General features: G+C 48.5%; 1 protein-coding gene across 6 annotated transcripts in view; it reads right to left on the reverse strand.

Annotated features, from left to right (window-relative positions):
* Positions 1-14: 14 nt before the first annotated feature.
* Positions 15-24,111, reverse strand: part of LOC105496422 (poly(A) binding protein cytoplasmic 1 like) — a 32,525-nt gene continuing 8,428 nt past the window's right edge. The window contains exons 4-14 of one of the 6 annotated variants that reach the window (XM_071079239.1): positions 23,307-23,446; positions 23,075-23,169; positions 20,331-20,468; positions 17,616-17,711; positions 11,144-11,410; positions 9,607-9,697; positions 8,859-8,987; positions 6,917-7,023; positions 5,386-5,479; positions 3,922-4,052; positions 15-3,444 (exon numbers count right to left, since the gene is read on the reverse strand). In XM_071079239.1, the coding sequence (XP_070935340.1) occupies positions 3,376-3,444; positions 3,922-4,052; positions 5,386-5,479; positions 6,917-7,023; positions 8,859-8,987; positions 9,607-9,697; positions 11,144-11,410; positions 17,616-17,711; positions 20,331-20,468; positions 23,075-23,169; positions 23,307-23,446 (1,357 nt within the window). In that variant the 3' untranslated portion in view covers positions 15-3,375. Of the gene's footprint in view, positions 3,445-3,921; positions 4,053-5,385; positions 5,480-5,875; positions 7,024-8,858; positions 8,988-9,238; positions 9,698-11,143; positions 11,411-17,615; positions 17,712-20,330; positions 20,469-23,074; positions 23,170-23,306; positions 23,447-24,111 lie in introns of those variants that run through there. The other 5 variants (XR_011613310.1, XR_011613311.1, XR_011613312.1 and 2 more) reach the window with 5 other exon arrangements.

Raw genomic sequence — 24,111 nt, forward strand, 5'->3', positions numbered from 1 at the left:
AAAAGCTATTGCTTACTGGGCATTCATTTGCTGAACAAATTTATTGACCTGTCTGCATGGGCCAGGCACTGTGAATAGTGCTAGGGAGACAGCAGTGAACAGACACAGCCCCTGCTCTCAGAGGGCTGGCAGTCCAGTGGGAAGCCAAGAAGTTACCACACATGTAAAATTGCAGCTTGCCTGAGTGTCGTGAAGCAGTCGTCAAAGTGATTTCCCTGCCCAAAAGGGGAAATTTGATGCAGTGGAGGTAAGGGGGTCCCTGAGTAAGTAAAGCTGGAATTGAGTTCCAAACAGGGAGGTTAACTAGTGAAGAGGGGAGGGAAAGCACCGTGGACAGAACGGCATGTGTAAGGCCCTCACTGGGAGCACGGCCAGTGAGTACAGGGACCTGAAAGGGCCGATGAAATTCACAAAACATGGCATGGGGTGAGGCTGACGAGTGCTTTACGATCTAGCTAGCATCAAGGGCTGCCTCCCTTTCCTGGGCTGGTTTTCACCTTATGGAAGTGGAGTTTTAGGATTCCACAGAGCAGAGCAGACAAAGGGGTCTGATCATCCCTTGGCTCCCATCACACAGTGCTAAGCAGCATTCGGTGTTAAGCACACCACCTCTGAGCGAGCTCTCTTGATGAGTCTTGTCTGAGCCATCACAGACACCCAGGCTGAAGCAGAGTTAGACAAACCCCATCGGCATAGTCAAGGGACAGTTTCAGAGTGGGGCACTGTACCCCTTTATTGTCTCATAAGCAGGCAGGACTGATGTGAGGTAGGTTTCATGACATCCAGTCACAACTGATTTACATCATCCTGAGCTCTAGAAGGCAAGCAACTTGATTTGCTAGTAAAGACGCAGAGGGTAGGGCTGGCACAACCCAAAGAGGCTACTCGTTTTGTACTTCAGAAATTTCTGATGAACACAACGTGATAAGCTTCCTCATCCCCATCACTCATCTTTGAAAGTTAACATCATTCAGTCTTTTCCAGAGAGGCTTTGAGGAATAAAACTTCTGCTTCTCATAGGTTAATGTTTCTAGGAGAGGGACACACAGCTATCAATGTGACTGTCTTAAAGGTTGTGATGGAATTCTACCCCCACTCCCAGAGAAGGTCAAACACCGTTACGTGGGAATGACAGGGCAGAGAGCAGATCATGTGGGGTCTCCTAGGCTGTGTAAAGTGGTCCTTATTCTAATGGTGGGAAGCTACTGCAGGATTTATGCAAGGATGAGACATTACAGAGGCATTTTGAAAGAAGCCTTAGGACTGCATGGTGGAGGACAGACTGCGGGAGGGCCAGGGTAGATGCAGTTAACCAGTGGAAGGTAGTGAGTGCAGGGGTCGAGCTTAGCTCAAATTAGTGGATTTATTCCACTAGGTAGTGGAAGTGGATTTCGATTTGGTAGGAGGTCATGTTGGTGGATTTTCTCTGGAAGATGGGAGGAGAGAAAGTGGTATGGCAGCAGGGCTGGGGAAACCCCCCGATTTTAGCTTTTGCAACAGAATGGTGGGGCCATTTGTGGAGACAGAACACTGGAAGAGAGAATCAGAGAATAAGGCCAGGCACGGTGGCTCATGCCTGTAAACCCCACCCGAGGCAGGTGGATCACCTGAGGTCAGGAGTTCGAGATCAGCCTGACCAATATGGTGAAACTTCATCTCTACTAAAAATATAAAAATTAGCCGGGTGTGATGGTGGGCACCTGTAGTCTCAGCTACTCTGGAGGCTGAGGCAGAAGAATTGCTTGAACCCAGGAGGCAGAGGTTGCAGTGAGCAGAGATCGCGTTACTACACTCCAGCCTGGGCGACAGAGTGAGACTCCATCTCAAATTAAAAAAAAAAAAAAAGAGGACTTAGTTAAATCATATGCTTGATTTTATACATGAATGTTACCAAGATAACCAGGAGCTGATGGCAGGTAGGTGGTGGAATGTGAGAAAGGTGACTCAGTTGCTCTTAAGAGTTGACTGGGCTGAAGAAAAAAACAGGGAGTCATCCTAGACTAGGTGCAAATTGAAGATGTGCTTGTAAATTAGATAGCTCAGGAGAACATGGCATGAGAAGAGGAGAGAGCCCAGGACTGAGACTAAAGAAATGTCAGCAGTCAGCGTTTGGGGAGAAGATGATGGATCTGCACAGGGAACAGATTAAAAGCAGCCAGAGAAGTAGGCAGGGTGTGGCGAAGACAGGTTGGAGGTCTGTGGAGTGGAGAACAGGAAGATTGAGGAGCTGAGAGTGGCAGAGCAGCCTTGAGGACTCAGTCAGATTTGTTGCTGGTGAATTTTTAGCAGAACCCAGTCTGCTTGGGTCATAGTAGAAGCTTTCATTTGGCTGCTCAGGTACAGGAGAGGGCAAAGACTTGACCGTACATCCCTGTTGGAAGCTGAGCACTAACTGACCCGAAGAAGCTTTGAGAGACTTCCCCATTTCCAGGGGAGGAAAATCCCGACCTGGGAAGGTATCCTAAAGCGTTCCTACAAGGGTTAATTATGTTACACAACCCCTTAGCCAGCCTGGAGCCGAGAAGCAGCTGGGTGTTTGGCCTGCGGGGTGCCCAAGCCAGGGGCTCCATGCACATCAGATGGAGGCCCCTGTAGCTCTGGTCCATTGTGTGATATTCATATTGTCATCCACTGTACTGTTGACCGGTCAGTTCCTGACACTTCTCCTGCTCTTGTGTATATGCCCTCTGTGTACTTCAGCACTCCTTTATGGTTTCTGTTTCTTAGAGCCAGAGCCCACCCCAGTCGTGTCTACCCTTTGCTCTGTCCCCACCTCCCTCAGACACAAAAGGGTGGGAGGCAAGGCAGATTTTGCAGCACTTTTAATACACAAAGCAAAAGGTAATAGGCTGGATGGGTGACCAACCTTCATTCAGATACAGAGCCCAAGTATAGATACAGACTCATTGGGAAATAAGTTAGAGTTTGCAGGGCCTTAGGACTGAGAGCCAGAAACAGTCCTTTTGGCAGCCATGGAAGTGAGGATTTCCTTTTCTGAGGACAAAAAGGTAAAAGTAAGTGTTTTTAAAGTATGGCGGACACCCAGTCTTCAATAAAGAAGGTGGTTTCATCCCGGCCATGCCTTCAGGCAGGCAGAATGGAGCCAGGCATGGCCCCAGGAAAGCCCAACCTATTCTGCATGAAGCCAAACAGGGCAGCTGGCAAGAGGGCACCTCCTTCACCCTCCACCACCCCCCATTCTGATCACAGTTAATCATCTCCTCTGATTCTCACGACTTCCTCCAAACTCCTTGGTGATTCAGAGAAAGCCAGGGACACAGCACAATTCTCAGTGTGTTTGTGAAAGTCCCTGCCTAGTTCCTTACAGCTTCTCCCGGGCTCAGCTGCTCCTGTCACCGTTCCACCCACCTGGTTTCAGTGCATGTACGCCTTCGGCTGCTCCACAGCCTGGTGTGCCTGCAGCACGGCCACTGCCTCGTCTATCTGTGGGACATGAGTGGGAAAGGCTTAGTGCAGCTGCCCCAGCAGGTCCCAGAAGAGCCTTGACCTCCCCCTGGCTCAGCATCCTGGATACAGGATCCTCCTCCATCCACAGTGTTTCTGTGGAACCCTCCCTCCACCACTGCTTGCAAGATCCCATGGGCCTGTCTGTCACCTTTGACACAGCGGTACACTGCTGGACAGCTGGAAAAATCTTAGCCCTTACACTGAGTCAGAACACACTTCCTTGTACCAAGACCCTACCTATGGAACAACACAGAGTTATTCCACGGAGGTGCGAAGTAGCAAACCCTTACCTAAGCCCCCCCTCCACTCTAAGATTCAGCAGGCCTTCAAGTGTCAGCAAGAAGAAACACTTTATCTGGCCAAACAGCTGCCCACTAGCTCCACTAGGAGAACCCTTGTCCTTAGCTCTGCTCCTGCCCCCTCGGGCTCCCTGCTGCCCAGGTTCCTGCTTACCTTGGCATGGAGGGACTCTGGAGACTCCAGCATGAGCAACAGCTCCGAGTTGTCAATCTCCAGCAGCATGCCCGTGATCTTGCCGGCCAGCTGGGTGTGGACATCATGGATAAGGGGGTAGAGACGCTCCCCTGTGTGGAACACCCTCTAATGGCTTGTGCACCTGCCTGGCTCACATCCCAGCATCCCAGGGCTGGTATGGAGTGGAGCACTGAGGACACCTGGGTTCTTCTCCCAGAACTGCTCCTTCCAGGCTCTGACATTTAACACCTGATCTAACATCAGGTACTTCTAATGACAGGGCCTGGTATTGGCGGTCAGCCTGTCTCAGCTGTGTGCAGGGCCCGGCAAGGATGGGGTGCCTCTTAATTAAGGCGGAAAGGGCGGAAGGGGTCTTCCCATGAAGAAAGTGAAGATGTTTACAGAGAACTAGTAACAAAGACTTCTACTTCCATTAAGTTCATTTAAAAGTTTTCTGGGTAAGGCCAGGCACAGTGGCTTACACCTGTAATCACAGTACTTTGGGAGGCCGAGGCGGGAGGATCACCTGAGGTCAAGAGTTCGAGACCAGCCTGGACAACATGGTGAAACCCCATCTCTACTAAAAATACAAAAATTATCTAGGTATGGTGGCACGTGCCTGTAATCCCAGCTACTCGGGAGGCTGAGGCAGGAGAATCACTTCAACTTGGGAGGCAGAGGTTGCAGTGAGCTGAGATCGTGCCACTGTACTCCAGCCTGGGTGACAGAGCAAGACTCAAAAAAAAAAAAAAAAATTCAAGGTGAGGGGAAGGGGATAACGTGGCAAAACGCTAAGTAAGCTGAAGAAACAATGGGGCGGTGGTAATGGGGGCGTTCAGTGAAGGGTCTGGAGGTCTTGGTGGCCATGCAGTAAAGAACCTGCCAACCAGGAACAAGCTTGTGTTCACTTAGTGACATTTTTATCAGGGCCTGCCATGGACACTGGGGTGGAGATGAATTGCACAAGGAATCCAGAATCTACGGGGAACATCACGTATTTACCAAATGCACCAATGCCCCACCTGTCTGCATTGAGCACTAGGAAACGTGAACAGCAGCTTCCTCCCATTCAGGAAAGGGGTGACGAACTTTAACCCCCACCTACAGGCCATTTCTCAGCAGAAACCCAAGACCATACCCCTACTCCTCCCTTCTGTCCCCTGATCTGCCCACATCTGGAGTATCTCCCAACCTCAAAGTCACAGGACAGCAGCGCTGGAAGTTCTGGACCTCAGGACCATCTAGTCTGACCAGGGTTTTAAGACAAGAGAATAAGTGCCTGAAGAACAGAGGCAGCTTGGCCACGGTCACCCACTAGTGAGGGGCAGTGACAAAGCTGGACTTTGACCTCACGGTGGACCCCCACTCAGGGTGTTTCCCAGCAGGCTAGCCAGCTCATAGCCTTCCTCTTCTTGCTCCAGAGTAGGAGAACCAGCTACTCACCAATCATCTGTTTTTGCTCATGCAGGGGTGCCGCAGCCAGCATGGACGCGGTCAGGGGCTCCTGTCCCGGGATGTGCACAGCCGGCTCCTGGACCTGCATGGTGCCAGGGACACATCCCTTAAATCACCATGGATAGGCATGCCCTCAAAACACTTACCCTGGGCCGGGCGTGGTGGCTCACACCTGTAATCCCAGCACTTTGGGAGGCCAAGCCAGGCAGATCACAAGGTCAGGAGATCGAGACCATCCTAGCTAACACGGTGAAACCCCAACTCTACTAAAAATACAAAAACTCAGCCAGGCGTGGTGGCATGCACCTGTAGTCCCACCTACTCGGCAGGCTGAGGCAGGAGAATGGCTTGAACCTGGGAAGTGGAGCTTGCAGTGAGCCGAGATCGCGCCATTGCACTCCAGCTTGGGCGACAGAGCGAGACTCCGTCTCAAAAAAAAAAAAAAAAAAAAAACGGAAAAAAAAAAAAAACCACTTACCCTGGCGAGTGAATAGAAGGCCAGGGAGGCACTGGAGAAGGGGAACAGCGGGCAAGGTCTGGATGATCAGGTAGGGTGCAGAGTCCCCAGCAAGGGCAAAGCGGATTAGAAGACGAAGTCATGCCTCTAGCTTAGACATTTCCTGTAGTGCTATGAACTTATAAAGGTCCCTGATGAACGTTGATAAATGAAAGCCCTGTGTTACCAATAACTTTGTGCCAAATAAAGCACTTTTTATCAAGTAGCTTTAAGGACATGTCCCCAGCACACTTCTCACCCTTTCACATCTTGGTAATTTTAACACATTTTTGGCTGGGTGTGGTGGCTCACACTTATAATCCTAGAACTTTGGAAAGCCAAAGTGGGAGGATCGCTTGAGGCCAGGAGTTTGAGATCAACCTTGGCAACATAATGAGACCCCTGTCTCTACAAAAAATACACAAAATCAGCCAGGCCTGGTGTCACACACCTATACTTGGAGGCTGAAGTGGGAGGATCACTTGAGCCTAGGAGTTTGAGGCTGCAGCGAGCTATAATCACACCACTGCACTCTAACCTGGGTGCTGTCAAAAAAAAAAAAAAAAGACCCTTCTCTCATTCATTTTCTGAGAAGTCGTTCAAACTAGACACATTGAAATTCTACACAGGATATGATAATGAATTTTAGACCTTTTTTAGGGCAGGTAGATAAATATACAGTCTTTGATTAGAGTAGATGTTTTCTGTTTTGAAGATTAAGTACATCCCTTCAATAATCACCATATTCTTAGAATACCTTTCCTTCGTGTTCATCACAAACACTAAGGACATCCAAATTAATTTTGGTAATAACCGAGGCAAAACAGATTGTAAATAAAACAGGATGCTGGCCCTCTTTCCCCTTCTCACAGTAAGGGTGACCTCTTACTGATTGTACACATTAATAAACGAAACTTTACAAGCCAAGGAAAGAAAAAAAGCCAAGGGCCAACACCTTAGCTAAGGTTCTGAGCCAGGCGGCCAGGAGCCCAGGCTAAGAGCAGGCAGCCGGGTTGGCCTTACCCGATAGGTGCTATGTGCTGCTGAGGAACATTTGTATGGCAGGAGAGGCCGGCCTGGTGTACAGCATCCTACCCCACCGGGTCCCGTGGTCTGAGTACCAATGTTGGCTGCAAAAAAAAAAAAAAAAAAAAAAAGCAGAGTTCAAACAGCTGCTATCCAAAAACTAAACAAACCCAAACCAAAACAGAAAACAACAAGCGTTGACAAGAATGTAAAGAAATTAGAACACTGTGCACTGTTGGTAGGAATGTAAAATGATGTAGCCACTACAGAAAAACAGTATAGGGCTTCCTCAAAGAGTTAAACAGAATTACCATATCATCCAGCAATTTTACCTCTGGGTATATACCCAAAAGAATTGAAAGCAGGGTTTCAAAGAGCTATTTGTACAAATATTTTCTTTTCTTTTCTTTTCTTTTTTTTCTGAGACAGAGTCTTGCTCTGTCACCCAGGCTATAGTGCAGTAGTGTGATCTCAGCTCACTGCAACCTCCACCTCCTGGGTTCAATCCTCTTGTCTCAGCCTACCAAGTAGCTGGGATAACAAGCACATGCCACCACATCCGGCTAAGTTTTGCATTTTTAGTAGAAGCAGGGTTTCCCCACGTTGGTCAGGCTGGTCTCAAACTCCTGACCTCATGACCCACCCACCTCGACCTCCCAAAGTGCTGGGATTACAGGCGTGAGCCACCATGCCCAGCCTATATATATATCTTATACAATTTTTATATATAAAAATTCACATTAAGTGTGAATATACTTAATGCCATTGATCTGTACACTGAAAAATAGTTAAGTGGTAAATTTTGTTATGTGTATTTACCACAATAAAAAGGAATAAGCAGGGGTGTCAGGGCCTGGCAGCAACCTAAGGCCAGGGATTGAGTATGCCTCGTTCACGCAGAACCTCCAGTGCTGTGCTTGGGGCCCCAGCACAGAGTGGATGCGAGAACATTTGCAGAATGAAAGAACAGACGTGCTTGCTGAACAGCCAAAATCTACACCCTTGTTTATAGTCACTGCAATACTTACCAGGCTTTAGGCCCAGCGCTAAGCCCTTGCATGCATGATCTCATTGATCCTCAACAACAAGCTGGGCATGGTGGCTCATGCCTGTAATCCCAGCACTTTGGGAGGCGGAGGCCAGTGGATCACCTGAGGTCAAGAGTTCGAGACCAGCCTGGCCAACATGGTGAAACCCTGTCTCTACTAAAAATACAAAAATTAGCCAGGTATGGTGGTGCGTGCCTGTAATCCCAGCTACTCGGGAGGCTGAAGCAGGAGAATTGCTTAGAACCCGGGAGGCAGAGGTTGCAGTGAGCCGAGATCACACCATTACACTCCAGCCTGGGCGACAGAGCAAGATTTGATCTTTAAAAAAAAAAAAATTAAGGCTGGGCACGGTGGCTCATGCCTGTAATCTCAGCACTTTGGGAATCCGAGGCGGGCAGATCCCCTGAGATCAGGAGTTCAAGACCAACCTGACCAACATGGAGAAACCCCGTCTCTACTAAAAGCACAAAATTACCCAGGCATGGTGATGCATGCCTACAATCCCAGCTACTTGGGAGGCTGAGGCAGGAGAATCACTTAAATCTGGGAGGTGGAGGTTGCAGTGAGCAGAGATCATGCCATTGCACTCCAGCCTGGGCAACAAGAATGAAACTCTGCCTAAAAAAAAAAAAATTTAAATTCTCTACAATAAAATGGGGGTACTATTTTTGTCCCCATTTTACAGATTAGGTGATCGGCTGTAGTAGTCAGCAGAGGCCTGAGTCAGCTGGTCCCAGGAACTGGAGGCCAAGCTAACTACCACGCTAGAGTCTCCAAAGTTGGCCTTGTTCACCGAGAGGGCGTATGGCAAGGTCACCATGGAGGCTGGTCCTGACTCCTGGTGCCAACTTTGCCCCACCCCCATTCCCCTTGGCCCTACCCACACTCACCTACTCTCTGGGTATGAGGCACCATGCGTGGCACCTGGGTGGAGGCCTGCCTGACACTGCTGATGTGGGCTGGGGGGCGACGAGGCATGACTGGTGGCCGGACCATTGAGGCACCTGGAGGGTAGGCAGCTTGTGGTGCAGACACCACAGAGAGAAAAGTTGGATGGAATGGTGGGAATAATCAGGGTGGCACACTGTGCCTAGAGGCTTCCAGGGCCAGCAAGAGAATGGGAAGGGAAACTACAACATTCACAACAGAAATAGGAGTCAATTCACTTAGACCCAGAACCCCAGAGAGGGGGAGTGTAGGAATCTACAATTTCAAATCCAGCTCGTGTCTACCCAGAGCCCCAAACTGCATAAGCACCATGATCGCACACCTTAGTCTCCAAGACAGTTTCAAGTGAGTGTGCATTTCACTCTTATAGAAGAGGGCCTTTGGTCAATAATATAGCCACAGGAGTTTCATCTTCTCAGCTTTGCAAGAATTTTCAGAGTCACAAATCAGAGGCGTCTTTGGCGATGACTGCTGGTGGCTAGCTGTGTGTCTTTCATTGGCTCACCACTGTGCTTGGTACTTTACACACATCTCATTCAGGCCCATGCTCAGAAGAGGAAACTGAGGCTCAGAGAAGTGAAGTCACCCACCCTGGAAAGTGGCAGAGCCAGGTTTCATCCCTGTGTTATGACTGCCTCATGGGGCCCACACCAATAGGCCAGTCAGAGTGGAAGGGGCTGGGTCACTCACAGGAAGGTCTAGGTGGCTGGGACGTCCACCTGGGAGCAGGCTGGGTGGGTGTCACCGGGCCACAGCCATAGTATGCAGCCTGGGCTGGAGGCTGCATGGGAAAAGAAGACCCAGACTGAGGCGCTTGGCAGCAGGGTAGGTGAGAAGCTACAGCTCTTCAGGGACACCATGGCAGGAACTCCACTGGCTCCTGCAGGGACTGGTGAGTCAAGACCCACAAGGCTGAAATGAAAGTTCCTTCCTCCCATCTCAGGATGTCCATTAGCCCTGAATCCTCCAGGGCAAAGATCTTAGATTTCAATCTGGGCTCCTTGTCAGCTAGCCCAATGACCTGGATAAAAAGGGTGACATCTTACTCCAACTTGTGCCAGCTTAAGCAACTGCTAAAAGGAGAGGAATGTTCTCACCCTGGCGGCCTTTAATGGGTGACATATTTCTACTTCCTCTAAGTCCCATGAGGTCCTTTCCCAAACCATGCTCCTCAGAACATTAACATCCAGGGGAGATGTTAACAGGCATCCCACAAAAAATGACCATCTAAGCTGGGGAAATGCCGGATAATCTGTGCCTGTTTTGGAGAGTCTCAGTAGAAATTGGCATCTTAGGGTAGAACAGTATAGACAGCAAAGAAATTTAGGTCATGGTGGCTCATGCCTGTAATCCCAGCACTTTGGGAGGCCAAGGAGGGCAGATCACTTGAGGTCAGGAGTTCAAGACCAGCCTGGCCAACATGGTGAAACCCTGTCTCTACTAAAAACACAAAAAATTAGCCGAGTGTGGTGGCACGCACCTGTAATCCCAGCTACCCGGGAGGCTGAGGCACAAGAATCACTTGAACCCAGGAGGCAGAGTGTGCAGCAAGCCAAGATGTTGTCACTGTACTCCATTCTGGGCAACAGAGCAAGACTCTGTCTCAAAAAAAAAAAAAAAAAAAATTAATTTAATTTTTTTAAAAATGTAGGGCAGAGCACAGTGGCTCACTCCTGTAATGCCAGCACTTTGGGAGGCCAAGGAAGGAGGATTGCTTGAGCCCAGGAGTTTGAGACCAGCCTGGGCAACATGGCGAGACCCCTTTCCTTAAAATAAACAAAAAATCAGCTGGGCATGGTGGCATGCACTTGTAGTCCCAGCTACTCAGGAGGCTAAAGTGGGAGGATCACTCAAGCCCAGAAATTCAAGGCTGCAGTGAGCCATGATCACGCCATTGCTCTCCAGCCTGGGTGACACGGAGATCCCGCCTCAAAAAAAAAAAAAAAGAAAGAAAAATGTAGGTTTATTTTGCTGAACGCAACATTTCCCACACTTGCTGGATCATTGAGAGTCTTTTTCAGCACAACATTCACGAGCTTCTCTCACTGGGAAATGCCATTTGACTAACACTCTCTCTCCCTTTTATAGAGAGGAAAACAAAGACTTCCTCGTGAGTCCTCAGCAGAAGCAATTAGAAACCTCCGTTTCCCTAGAACTCTAGTCTTCACGCTCTGCCTGGCTGGGGCAGGGGGGAAGGCTGCGGTGGGAGTTGTGGGCAGGACGGCACCTGGGGAACGGCAGGCAGGAAGTAGCTGGAGGGCTGCTGAAAGGAGCCCAGGATGGGGTTGCTCAGGGTCCGCATGGTGGAGAGGCGTTGCATGTACTGGTTGGTCAAGATGGCCTTCCGCTCCTCTTTGCGCTGGGCCAGTGCCACGTAGAGTGGCTTGGTGCCCACGATGCGCCCGTTCATCTCTGTCACGGCCTTTGTCGCCTCTTCTGGGGAGGAAAAACACACAAAGCCAAACCCCTTGCTGTGGCCACCCTCTGTCATCACCTAAAAGCAAGACAAGACAAGAGCTGCTGGGGTGGGGAAGGAAGGCTCCTGGGGCTGCGCTGCCTCCCTCCTCCCCACGGGCCAAGCCCAGCATGAGCAGGCCCGCGAGAAAGCTGTGATGGAGGGATGTAGCATGCACCCCTGTTTACTGAGCTATGATGGAGGGATGTAGCATGCACCCCTGTTTACTAAGCAGTGATAGAGGGATGTAATGTGCACCCGGTTTACTGAACTGTTTGAGGGATGTAGCGTGCACCCCCATCTATGAGGCCTGCTGCATGCCAGATACTTTACATGCCTTCACACCTCACACATACAATCTCCCGATGCGGGAGGCATCGCGGCTCCCACTTTACAGCCGGGATAAGAGAGACTCAAAAGAGTGACTTCTCTGGGGTCACTCAGCTAGTGGTTCGAACGTTAGCCAGGACTCAACCCAACACACTGTTCTGGTAAACTTCTATTGCCTCTGCTAAGTACCAAGCCAAGTTCTTTAGGAATTTGAGAAAGAGGTTCTTAGCCTTTTTGTTAAAATAAACTTTTTACTTTGGAATAACTTTAGATTTACAGAAAAAGTTACAAAAACAGTACAGAGGCTTTCTGTATATCTTTTTTTTTTTTTTTTTTTTTTTTTTGAGACATAGTTTCACTCTGTCACCCAGGCTGGATTGGAGTGGCGCAATCTCGGCTAACTGCAACCTCAGCCTCCCGGGTTCAAGCAATTCTCCTGCCTTAACCTCCTGGATAGATGGGACTACAGGCATGTGCCACCACACCCGGCTAATTTTTGTATTTTTAATAGGAAGAAGGTTTCACCATGTTGGCCAGGCTGGTCTCAAACTCTCGACCTCAATAGATCTGCCCGCCTCAGCCTCCGAAAGTGCTGGGATTATAGGTGTCAGCCACCATGCCTGGCCTCCTGTATATCTTTCACCCAGCTTCCCCCAATGTGAACATGGTACATTTTTCAGAACTACAAAATTAACACTGGTGCAATGCTATTAACTATTTTATACCATTAGCTCCTATTAACTACAATGCTATTAACTGAACTCCAGACTTCATTGGAATTTCACTCTTTTTTCCCCTAATATTCTTTTTCTCTTCCAGGACCCAACCCACATGGCATTTAGGGTTTGTCTTTTTTTTTTTTTTTTTTTCTTTTTAAAGAGATGGGGTCTCACTCTGTCATCCAGGCTGGAGTACAGTGGTACGATCATAGCTCACTGCAGCCTCAAACTCCTGGGCTCCAGGGATCCTCCTGCCTTAGCCTCCCAAGTAGTTAGGGCTATAGGTACACGCCACCACATCCAGCTAATATTTTTTTTAAGTTTGTAGAGATCGGCAATCACTATGTTGCCCAGGCTGGTCTCAAGAGATCCTCCTGCCTAGGTCTCCCAAGGTGCAGGGATTATAGGCAGGAGCCACCACACCTGACCCTGGGTTTTTAACCTTTTTTGGGGTCAAAACACTGGCCTGGCTCACACATCCCATAAGGACTAGAGTTATTTTTTAAATCCTCTTTTTTTCTTTTTTCTTTTTTTGCCTTTGAGTCAGGATCTCACTCTGTCACTCAGGCTGCAGTACCGTGGTACAATCTCAACTGCAGCCTCGACCTCCCAGGCTCAAGTGATCCTCTCACCTCAGTCTCCCAAGTAGCTGGGACTGCAGGCATGCCCCACCATGCCTAATTTTGTTCATTTTTTGTAAAACATGAGGTCTCATCCTGTTGCCCAGGCTGGGCTTGAACTGCTGGAGAGCCCATGCTCTTAATCAGTAATTTTCAAACTGTACTCTGCGACCCTTCAGTGTAGGGGTCTTAACCTGAGAGTCCATGGATCCCCCTCAGGGAGGTCATGGATATAATTTAGGGGGTCTGTGAACCTGGACTGGGGAAAAACTGACATCTTTATTTTCACATTAGCATTCCCTTCTATTATGAATATGGGCAACAACAAAAAAATCCTGGCAGTATTAGCCATGAATTTGTCATGAAGAAAAAGAAAATATTTTCATAGCACATTAATTATTGCTAATCTTGGCTGAGCGCAATGGCTTATGCCTGTAATCCCAGCACTTTGGGAGACCGAGGTGGGCAGATTGCCTGAGGTCAGGAGTTCGAGACCAGCCTGGCCAACATGGTGAAACCCTATCTCTACTAAAAATATACAAAAATTATCTGGTTATGGTGGCGGGTGCCTGTAATCTCAGCTACCCAGGAGGTTGAGGCAGAACCCGGGTTCTTGAACCTGGGAGGCAGAGGTTGTAGTGAGCCAAGATCATGCCACTGCACTCCAGTCTAGGTGACAGAGCAGGATTTCGTCACAAAAAAATAAAAATAATAATAATAAAAGAAGCACATACTGCTCTCACTTTAGTAATCTATTATATTTTTTCAATATAATTTTTTTTGTAAGCCTAAGAATCTTATTTTATGCATTTAAAAATATTCTTAGGGCCAGATTTGGTGGCTCATGCCTATTTTTGGGAAGCTGAGGTGGAAGAATTGCTTGAGCCCAGGGGTTTGAGATCATCCTGGGCAATACAAAAAATAATTAGCCAGGCATAGTGGTGCTCCTATAGTCTCAGCTACTTGGGAGACTGGGACAGGAGATCACTTGAGGCCAGGAGTTGGAGGCTGCAGTGAGCTGTGATGGCACCACTGCATTCCAGCCCGGGCGATAGAGTGAGACTCTGTCTCAAAAAAGTTTTTAAAAATTATTCTTAGAAGGGGTCCACAGGCTTTATCAGACAGCCAAAGGGCCGGGTGCAGGGGCTCACGCCTGTAATCCCAGCACTTTGGGAGGCTGAGGCGGGTGGATCACCTGAGGTCAAGAGTTTGAGACCAGCCTGGCCAAAATAGTGAAACCTCCGTCCCTACTACAAATACAAAAAAATTAGCTGGGCATGGTGGTGGGCGCCTGTAATCCCAGCTACTCAGGAGGCTGAAACAGGAGAATCACTTGAACCCAGGAGGCGAAGGTTACAGTGAGCCAAGATTGCACCATTGCACTCCAGGCTGAGCAACAAGAGCAAAACTCCATCTCAAATATATATATATGTGTGTGTGTGTGTATATATATATATAGTGTGTGTGTGTATATATGTGTATGTGTGTGTATATATATATTTAAGAACTTCTGGCAGTCGTTAGTTAATAATGATAAAATTTAGCAAAGCTAACACTTATTCAGAGCTTACCATGAACTTGATAGTGGTATAAGTATTTATATCCATTAAATCCTTTAATTTTCATGATTATTTTTATATAAAACAATATAGGGCAGATGCAGTGGCTCATGCCTGTAATCCCAGCACTTTGGGAGGCTGAGGTAGGAGGACTGCTTGAGCCCAGGAGTTCAAGACAAGCCTGGGCAACATAGCAAGACCCCATCTCTACCAAAATAAATTTTTTAAAAATCAGCTGGGCATGGTGGCACATGCCTGTGGTCCCAGCTACTTGGGAGGCTCAGGTGGGAGGATCACTTGAGCCCAGGAGGTTGAGGCTGCAGCATGCCATGATCACACCACAGCACTCCAGCCTGGGCAACAGAATAAGAACCTGTCTCTCATAAAAATAATAATAAACCAAAATATATAAAAGTGTATAAGATGGGCCAGGTGCGGTGGCTCACACCTATAATCTCAGCACTTTGGGAGGCCAAGGCGGGCAGATCACCTGAGGTCAGGAGTTCAAGACCAGCCTGGCCAACATGGTGAAACCTCATCTCTACTAAAAATATAAAAATTAGTAGGGCTTGGTGATGGGTGCCTGTAATCTCAGCTACTCAGAAGGCTGAGGCAGGAGAATTGCTTGAACCTGGGAGGCAGAAGTTGCAGTGTGCCAAGATCGCGCCATTGCACTACAGCCCGGGCAACAAGAAGGAAACTCCGTCTCGAAAAATAAAAATAAAAATTGTATAAGATATATATATATATAGGCTGGGCGTGGTGGCTCATGCTTGTAATCCCAGCACTTTGGGAGGCTGAGGCGGGCGGATCACAAGATCAGGAGTTTGAAACCAGCCTGGCCAACACAGTGAAACCCCATCTCTACTAAAGATACAAAAATTAGCTGGGCTTGGTGGAAGGCGCCTGTAATCCCAGCTACTTGGGAGGCTGAGGCAGAATAATCACTTGAACCCGGGAGGCAGAGGTTGTAGTGAGCCGAGATTGCACCACTGCACTCCAGCCTGGGTGACAGAGCTAGACTCCATCACATACACACAAAAAAGATATATATATATAATCCCCATTTCATACAATTTGTCTTGTTAAAAAGATGGTCACCCCAGGTGTGCCTTAACTCTAAGCAATCCAAATTTACACATTTCCTTTGTTCCAGGAGTCCTCAAGAAGGTCCATCTCCGGACGCTGTATGTAAGGTGTATGATGATTAATTACAACAGTCACTATTTCACTACTTATCGAATGCAGATGCTCTACATGCAGCCTCTTTAGTAGTTCCCAGGACACCTGGAGAGGTGAGCAATGTTGCTCCCACTTTATAGGTGAGTAAACAAGGTCCAAAAAGCAAAGCCACTTGCCTCAGATTCTACAGCTAGGTAATGGTAGGACTGGGGTTTACATTTAAATCTGATTAACTTTAAAATTCCATCTTTCAACCATGTTACTACATCAAATGTGTATGCATTGGCTGGGAAAGAGGACCTATAGCTTTTAATGATGTGTAATCAAATTTACTGATGCCTAATTTACATGTGCCACAGCCTTCTCTCACATTTTTCAAAAGGACGTTAACCTAAAAGACAACCTTTTTTGCTCCAAACACAAGGCTCCCTGAAGAATGTTTATAATTGGACTCAATAGCCAAAAGAGAACTTCTAGACCACTTCCTCAGAACCCAAGCATCACATCACTCAGGCGGGTCCCCCCATCCTGTCACTCACACAGATCTCTTTGGAAAATTCCTCATTCCTACTCCAGCTCCCTACCTCCTCACAGCCAAGTCAAACACTGCTGCTACGGCCCCTTCTTCCAGGCAGCCCTCCCTCCTGTTCCACTGAACTCCTGTAGCTCTGCCTCCCATACTGTCCCCATCTTATAATCCATTTGAGTTAGTGATGGGCTGACTTCCTCACTAGACTATAAGCTACTCAAAAGCAAGGATCACATCTGATTTGTTCCTGTTTCCCACAGAGCCTGGTAAAACAACAGGTATTTAAGTATAGTACAGAATGAATAAACACTAGATCATCTTAAAACCATCTGGGTGCTTTTTTTTTTTTTGAGATGGAGTCTTGCTCTGTCGCCCAGGCTGGAGTGCAGTGGTACCATCTCAGCTCACTGCAAGCTCCACCTCCCGGGTTCACGCCATTCTCCTGCCTCAGCCTCCAGAGTAGCTGGAACAACAGGCGCATGCCACCATGCCCAGCTAATTTTTTGTATTTTTAGTTGAGATGGGGTTTCACCATGTTAGGATGGTCTCGATCTCCTGACCTCGTGATTCACCCACTTTGGCCTCAAAGTGCTGGGATTACAGGCGTGAGCCACCGCGCCCGGCCTCTGGGAGCTTTAAAAAACAAACAAAAAAAGCCCGGGCCCTACACCCCAGGGAGCCACAGTCCATGCCTGACTCAGGTGTATATATTTAAGAATTGCCCAGGGGGTTGTAATGAGAAGCCAGGGTCGAAAGCCATCCACTGAGCCCAGTGTCCTTATCTATGAGACGACATCTGCTAAACTCACAGAGCTGCTGAGTAGATGGGCCAGTTGCCACATCTCAGGGGCCTAACAGGGTTGGGCATACAGTTGGTGCTCCAGAAATAGGGAAGAACAAACGAAGAACGACGAAGTTCAGCCCTCTCACTTTCCAGATGGGAAAACGGAGGCCCAGGAGTGTGATGTCACTGGCAGAGGCCAGACAACAAAAGTCAATGGAAATAGTAAGATGTGAATTTCTGGAATCTGGCATACAGTAGGCACTCAATAAATGCTAAGGTTACAGTGAGCCCCAAGTCCAGCTGTGTGACTGGGACTATATTTCTACCCTCTTACCCTTCAGCCCAGACAAGGCTGCGGATGGGCTACAAGTTCCAACGGGGTCAGCAGAGCCCCAGAAGGGGTAGCCGGCACCAACCCCCTGGAGGCCACTGGGCAAGAGGGTGGAGGGGTGGGGTTGCGGGGGATGGTGGTGAGAGGATGGAGGGGAACGCTGTCCTCCAGAGGTGCCCCCAGCCCTCACCTTCGCACTGGTAATTACTCCATAGGGAGAGAACTCTTTCCTCAGTTTGTCGTCATCAATGGAGTCGTCCAGGTTCTTCACATACAAGTTCACACCCTGGAAGGAAAGGGAAACTGCTGGATGGCCCCTTCCCCTCCAACCCCAACTGCCTTGGGGAGATCAGGGGGCTGACACAGGCACAAGGGGCACGGGGAGCCCCACCAGCCCAGCCTCCTGCTCCCTGTCTCCCTCAGCACCCAGGTACCCCTATCCCTCAGCGTGCCCATCACATGCAAGCTGTAGCCCCACATCCCGAATTCCCCTGCAGTTCTCACACATCTGCGCTGGTCCCAGCCTCACCACAGCTATTCCCCATTTCACAGATGGGGCCCACGAGGATGCCCCAGGTCCCATGGCAGGCTGAGGTGCAGAGCAAGCTCAAGCTGAGCTCTCCAGATGGTGGATATCGGGCAGCAGGAGGCAGAGCTCCTTGCAGGCCGGCCCATGACCAGACCCCTAACACAGGCGAGCTGCCCCTCCACCACCTGCCAGCCCAGGAACCTCGGGCATTTACTCATGCTGGTGCCAGGTGCCACTCTAAGCTTTCCCATACATTTTGATTTTTTTTTTTAAGACTTTTTTTTTTAGGCAGATTTTTGCTCTTGTTGTCCAGGCTAGGTGCGATGGTTCAATCTCGGCTCACTGCAACCTCTGCCTCCTGCGTTCAAGTGATTCTTCTGCCTCAGCCTCCCAAGTAGCTGGGATTACAGGCATGTGCAACCAGGCCCAGCTAACTTTGTATTTTTTAGTAGAGACGGGTTTCTCCATGTTGGTCAGGCCAGTCTTGAACTCCTGACCTCAGGTGATCTGCCCACCTCAGCCTCCCAAAGTGCTGGGATTACAGGTGTGAGCCACCACACCAGGCCACATTTAGATTGTTAATCCTCACAACAACCCTGCTTGAAGGAAACTTTTATCCTTATTTTATGGACAAAACTGAAACACAAAGAGTTGCCCCAGATCGTATAGTGGCTAAGTGGCAGAGACTGGACAATCTAGGCAGCCTAACTTCAGCATCTGTGTGCCTCACTGTTGAGTGACAGCTGCCTCTAGCACCTTGACTTTTCTCCTTCCAGACCTCCCAAACACAACAGTGTGTGAACACACAGAGAGCAGAGACCACACAGTTGTACAGCATAGCATCCTGCTCTCACAGATCACGTAACAAGTATTTTGTTCTGTAGGTCTGTAAGCACCTGGACACGCTGTATGTACATAAGAGGATGTATGTGTTTCTCAGCCTCAGACCTAGTGACATTTTGTGCCAGACAGTTCCTTGCTGTGGCATTGTCCTGGGCACTGTAGGATGTCTGCCAGCATCCCTGGCCTCTACCCAGTGGATGACAGTAGCACCCCACCACCCACACGATAATGAAAATTCTAGACGTTGCCAAATGTCCCCCAGGAGGCAAAACTGCTCGTCACTGAGAACTACTGAGTATGTGTGCACAATTTTTTGTGGATGTGTATATTTATATGCCCTTCTCCATGAAGAATCTAGAACTTTTATCAAAAATCTTAGAGGGGGGCCAGGCACAGTGGCTCACGCCTGTAATCCCAGAACTTTGGGAGACCGAAGTGGGCAGATCATCTGAGGTCAGGAGTTCAAGACCAGCCTGGCCAACATGCTGAAACCCTATCTCTATTAAAAATACAAAAATGAGGCCAGGCGTGGTGGCTCACACCTGTAATCCCAGCACTTTGGGAGGCTGAGGCGGGCAGATCACAAGGTCAGGAATTCGAGACCAGCCTGGGCAACATGGTGAAACCCCGTTTCTACCAAAAATACATAAATTAGTCAGGCATGGTGGCATGCACCTGTAATTCCAGCTACTCAGGAGGCTGAGGCAGAAGAATTGCTTGAACCCAGGAGGCAGAGGCTGCTGTGAGCCAAGATCACACCACTGCACTCCAGCCTGAGTGACACAGCAAGACTCCATCTCAAAAAAATAAAACAAAAACAAAAACAAAACAAAACAAAAAAACAAAAATTAGCTGGGCATGGTGGCAGGTACCTGTAATCCCAGCTACTTGGGAGGCTGAGACAGGAGACTTTCTTGAACCCAGGAGGCAGAGGTTGCAGTGAACCGAGATCATGCACTGCACTCCAGCCTGGGCGACAGAGTGAGACTCCGTCTAAAAAAAAAAAAAAAAAAAAAAAAAAAAAAAAAAAAAAAATCTTTGAGGGTTTCACTTCCCAATGAAGTTTTAAATTGCACTGATCTACAATATTCACTTTAATTATTAACTCCATATAATCCAAAGGCTGTCCAACATTCCAACTTTTGGATGTAACATATTTGGCCTGATTATTCTCAACCAGGAGTAGGATTTCCTCTAGGGGCATTTGGCAATATGCAGGGTACTTTGGTTGTCTGAGACTAGAGGATGCAACTGGGATTGAGTGGGCCGGGTTGGATGCTAACCAGTCCCACATGAAGGATTTTTCTAACCAAAAGGTCCCCAGCACCCCTACTAACCCCTATCATGGTTGGGCTGTGCCCAGTTTCTCACTGTTACAAATCAGGCAGTGGGGACCATCCCATGCTCGTTCGATTCCTGCCTTGAGCCAAATGCCCAGAAGTAGGATGACTAGAAGAAACAGTCACCACTCAGGGCCCCCGACACACAGCTGCTTTCACACAGAGTGGCTGCCACCAGGAAGCCTGATCTCACCTGGTAACGCCTCAGCCGGTCCTGCTTCATCTGCTCAAACCTGCGCTTCAGTTCATTCTGCCGCTCCACGCGCTTTTGGGCCCGGCCCGCATACAGCAGCCGCCCGCTCACCTCCTTCCCGTTCATATGCACCACAGCCTGGGGAGAGGAGGAGGGAACATGCTTGGTAACCACTCAGATGTAGCCCTGGCCCAAGTTCATCTTCTGGATCTAGAGAGGCCACCTGCAAACCGGGCTGGCCACACTAGCTGAGAATAATCAGTACCAGGACAAAGGCTATTTAAGTATACCCACTTTGTCTCACGCCTGTAATTCCAGCACTTTGGGAGGCCGAGGGGAATGGATCACCTGAGGTCAGGATTTCAAGACCAGCCTGACCAACATGGAGAAATCCTATCTCTACTAAAAATCCAAAATTAGCCAGGCATGGTGGCACATGCCTGTAATCCCAGGTACTCAGGAGGCTGAAGCAGGAGAATCGCTTGAACCTGGGAGGCAGAGGTTGTGGTAAACTGAGATCACACCATTGCTCTCCAGCCTGGGCAACAAGAGTGAAACTCCGTCTCAAAAAAAAAAAAAAAAAAAAAAAAAAATCGGACTGGGGCTGTATTTTAAAAAACAAAACTGATGGCCGGACACAGTGGCTCACACCTGGTAATCACAGCACTTTGGGAGGCCAAGGTGGGTGGATCACTTGAGGTCAGGAGTTTGAAACCAGCATGGCCAAATTGGTGAAACCCCATCTCTACTAAAAATACAAAAATTAGCCAGGCATGGTGGCGGGTGCCTGTAATCTCAGCTACTTAGGAGGCTGAGGCGGGAGAATCCCTTGAAACTGGGAGGTGGAGGTTGCAGCGAGCTGAGATCGCGCCACTGCACTACAGCCTGGGCGATAGAGTGAGACTCTGTCTTTTTTTTCTTTTTTTTTTGAGACAGTTTCGCTTGGTCACTCAGGTTAGAGTACAGTGGCACGATCTCAGCTCACTGCAAGCGCCACTTCCCGGGCTCACGCCATTCTCCTGCCTCAGCCTCCAGAGTAGCTGTGCCCGGCTAATTTTTTGTATTTTTAGTAGAGACAGAGTTTCACTGTGTTAGCCAGGATGGTCTTGATCTCCTGACCTCGTGATCCACCCAACTCGGCCTCCCAAAGTGCTGCGATTACAGGCATGAGCCATCATGCCTGGCCGACTCTGTCTTAATAAAATAAAAATAAATAAATAAAATTGAGATTTGCAAAGTTTCCCATATTTAAAATGTAAATATGGCCGGACACGGTGGCTCACACCTGTAATCCCAGCACTTTGGGAGGCCAAGGCAGGTGGATCACTTGAGGTCAGGAGTTCAATACCAGCCTGACCAACATGGTGAAACTCCTTCTCTACTAAAAATACAAAAATTAGCCTGGCATGGTGGCAGGCGCCTGTAGTCCCAGCTACTCGGGAGGTTGAGGCAGGAGAATCACCCGAATCCAGGAGGCAGAGGTTGCAGTGAACCAAGATCATGTCACTGCATTCCATCCTGGGTGACAGAGTGAGACTCCGTCTCAAAAATAAATAAATAAAAATGAAATAAAATAAAATGTAAATATTTATATATTCCCATATTTTAAATGCGTATTACCAAGTGAAAGAAGCCAATCTAAGTTACATACTCTCTGTTCCAGAAAAGGCAAAACTACGGAGCCAGTAAAAAGATCATTGGTTGCCAGGGGTTAAGGGGCATGAAGGAATGAAGAGATGGAGCACAGGGGATGTTTAAGGCACTGAAAGTACTCTGCATGATACCGTAATAGTGGATACATGTCATCATGCGTTTGTCCAAACCCCTAGACTCTACACCAAAAGTAAATCCTAATGTAAACTTGGGACTGTGTGTTAATGATGTGTCAAAGTAAGTTAATCACTCGTAACAGATGTAACCCTTGGGAGCAGGACATTGATAATGGTGAGGCTGTTCATGTGTGGGGCCACGGGGTATACAGAAGACTTCCGTACCTTCCACTAAACATTGCTCTGAACCTAAAACTGCATTTTAAAAAGAACTTAAAAAAATTAGGTTCTAACTGCAACTACACATGGATAATTTGAACCAAGCAGCAAGCATAATTCTTTCATAATGGCATGACAGCATCGTCAACATCCTTACTTTGAGTTGTATTTCATGGCACAAAATAATCCTCTTTGCTAACTGTGAGAGCCTTTTTGTGTGTGAAGATGGCGTCTCGCTGTTTTTGCCCAGCTGGTCTCGAACTCCTGAACTCAAACAGTCTTCCCACCCAGCCTCCCCAAGTGCTAGGATTACAAGCATGAGCCATCACATCTGGACAGTTTTTAAAAAATTAGAGACAGGGTCTTGCTATATTGCCCAAGCTGGACTCAAACCACTGGGCTCAAGGGATCCTCCTGCTTCAGCCTCCCATGTAGGCCGAGATTACAGGTGCACACCACCTGGTGGAAACTGATTTAAGTGGTCAGTTCACAAGTAAATATTTTTATATAATCATGACTTTTGCATCCCTGCCTATTCAGTTCTGCAGACCTCAGGGCTAGAAGTGACCAAAGAAGAAAGAAGCCCTTGGCGTTTGCGCCACAGGAAGGAAGGGCTCTGCCTGCTTGTAGGACTCTCCCACCCTCTTGGCTTAGGCCGGGGAGGGACTTTCTTCCCCTCCACAGGCAGCTGGGACCCTCTTCTTAGTCCCAGCTCAATCCCCCTGCCGCAGAACAGAGCCATGGGGAGGCTCCTACCTTCTGGGCTTCCTCATGCTTCTCAAAGTTGACAAAGCCAAAGCACCGCGAGTGACCGCTGTTGTCCCTCATCACCTTCACACTCAACATCTTCCCTGTAAAGGACCAACCTGGCTCAAAGGGGAGTCTGGCAAGTCCTCAGGAGACCCCAGGAGGGCCCCTCCCCCCTACCAAACTTTGGAGGGGAAGAGGAAAAACAGTGATACCCCCACTCCCTTGGGGACACACCCACCAAACTGGGAGAAGAGGTCCTGCAGGCCTTGCTCGTCCACATCCACCGGGAGGTTCTTCACGTAGATGTTGGTGAACTCCAGGGCCCGCGCCCCCAGCTCCGCCTCCCGCTCCCGTCGAGACTTGAAGTGGCCCACAAAGCTGTGGACACACCACAGTGGCTGATGGCTGTGGACAGCTACCAGTCATCAGCCACCCCCATGCCAACTCCCGCTTAACTGCTGCCCTTCTCCAGGCTTACATATCATCCTCATCAGGAAACTGGGTAGGACAAAACTCCTTAGAATATCCCCAAGGCCCGGCTACCTCCAACAGCCAAGATATTATATTATGTTCTAGAGCTTGTCCCCAGCAGAAGGTTAAGGTTTCATTCTTGTGACAAATGCACACATAACTACTACTATATATCAGGCAGCTGAGAGCACAGAAGAATGAGCCTGGGAGTCAAACAGACAAGGGCTTGAATCCTCACTCTGCAGTTGCCTAGCTGTGTGATCCTGGGCAAGTTACTTAACCTCTCTGAGCCTCAGAGTTCATTGCTGGAAAATTGGGACTCAAATTCTCATCATAGGGCTTTGCTTATTGACATGTATTGGGTGTACTGGGGAAGCAAGGTTAAGTGAATTAGACGCAGTCAATGCTAGTGTTGCTATGGGGGGCATTGATTAAAATCACTTAAATACAAGATTAATTTTATTTTTTACTTATTATGTTTTTGACACTGAGTTTCACTCTATCACCCAGGCTGGAGTGCAGTGGTGCGATCTCAGCTCACTGCAAGCTCCGCCTCCCGGGTTCAAGCGATT

Source organism: Macaca nemestrina, chromosome 15 (genome assembly GCF_043159975.1).
Source record: "Macaca nemestrina isolate mMacNem1 chromosome 15, mMacNem.hap1, whole genome shotgun sequence".
NCBI lineage: Eukaryota > Metazoa > Chordata > Mammalia > Primates > Cercopithecidae > Macaca > Macaca nemestrina.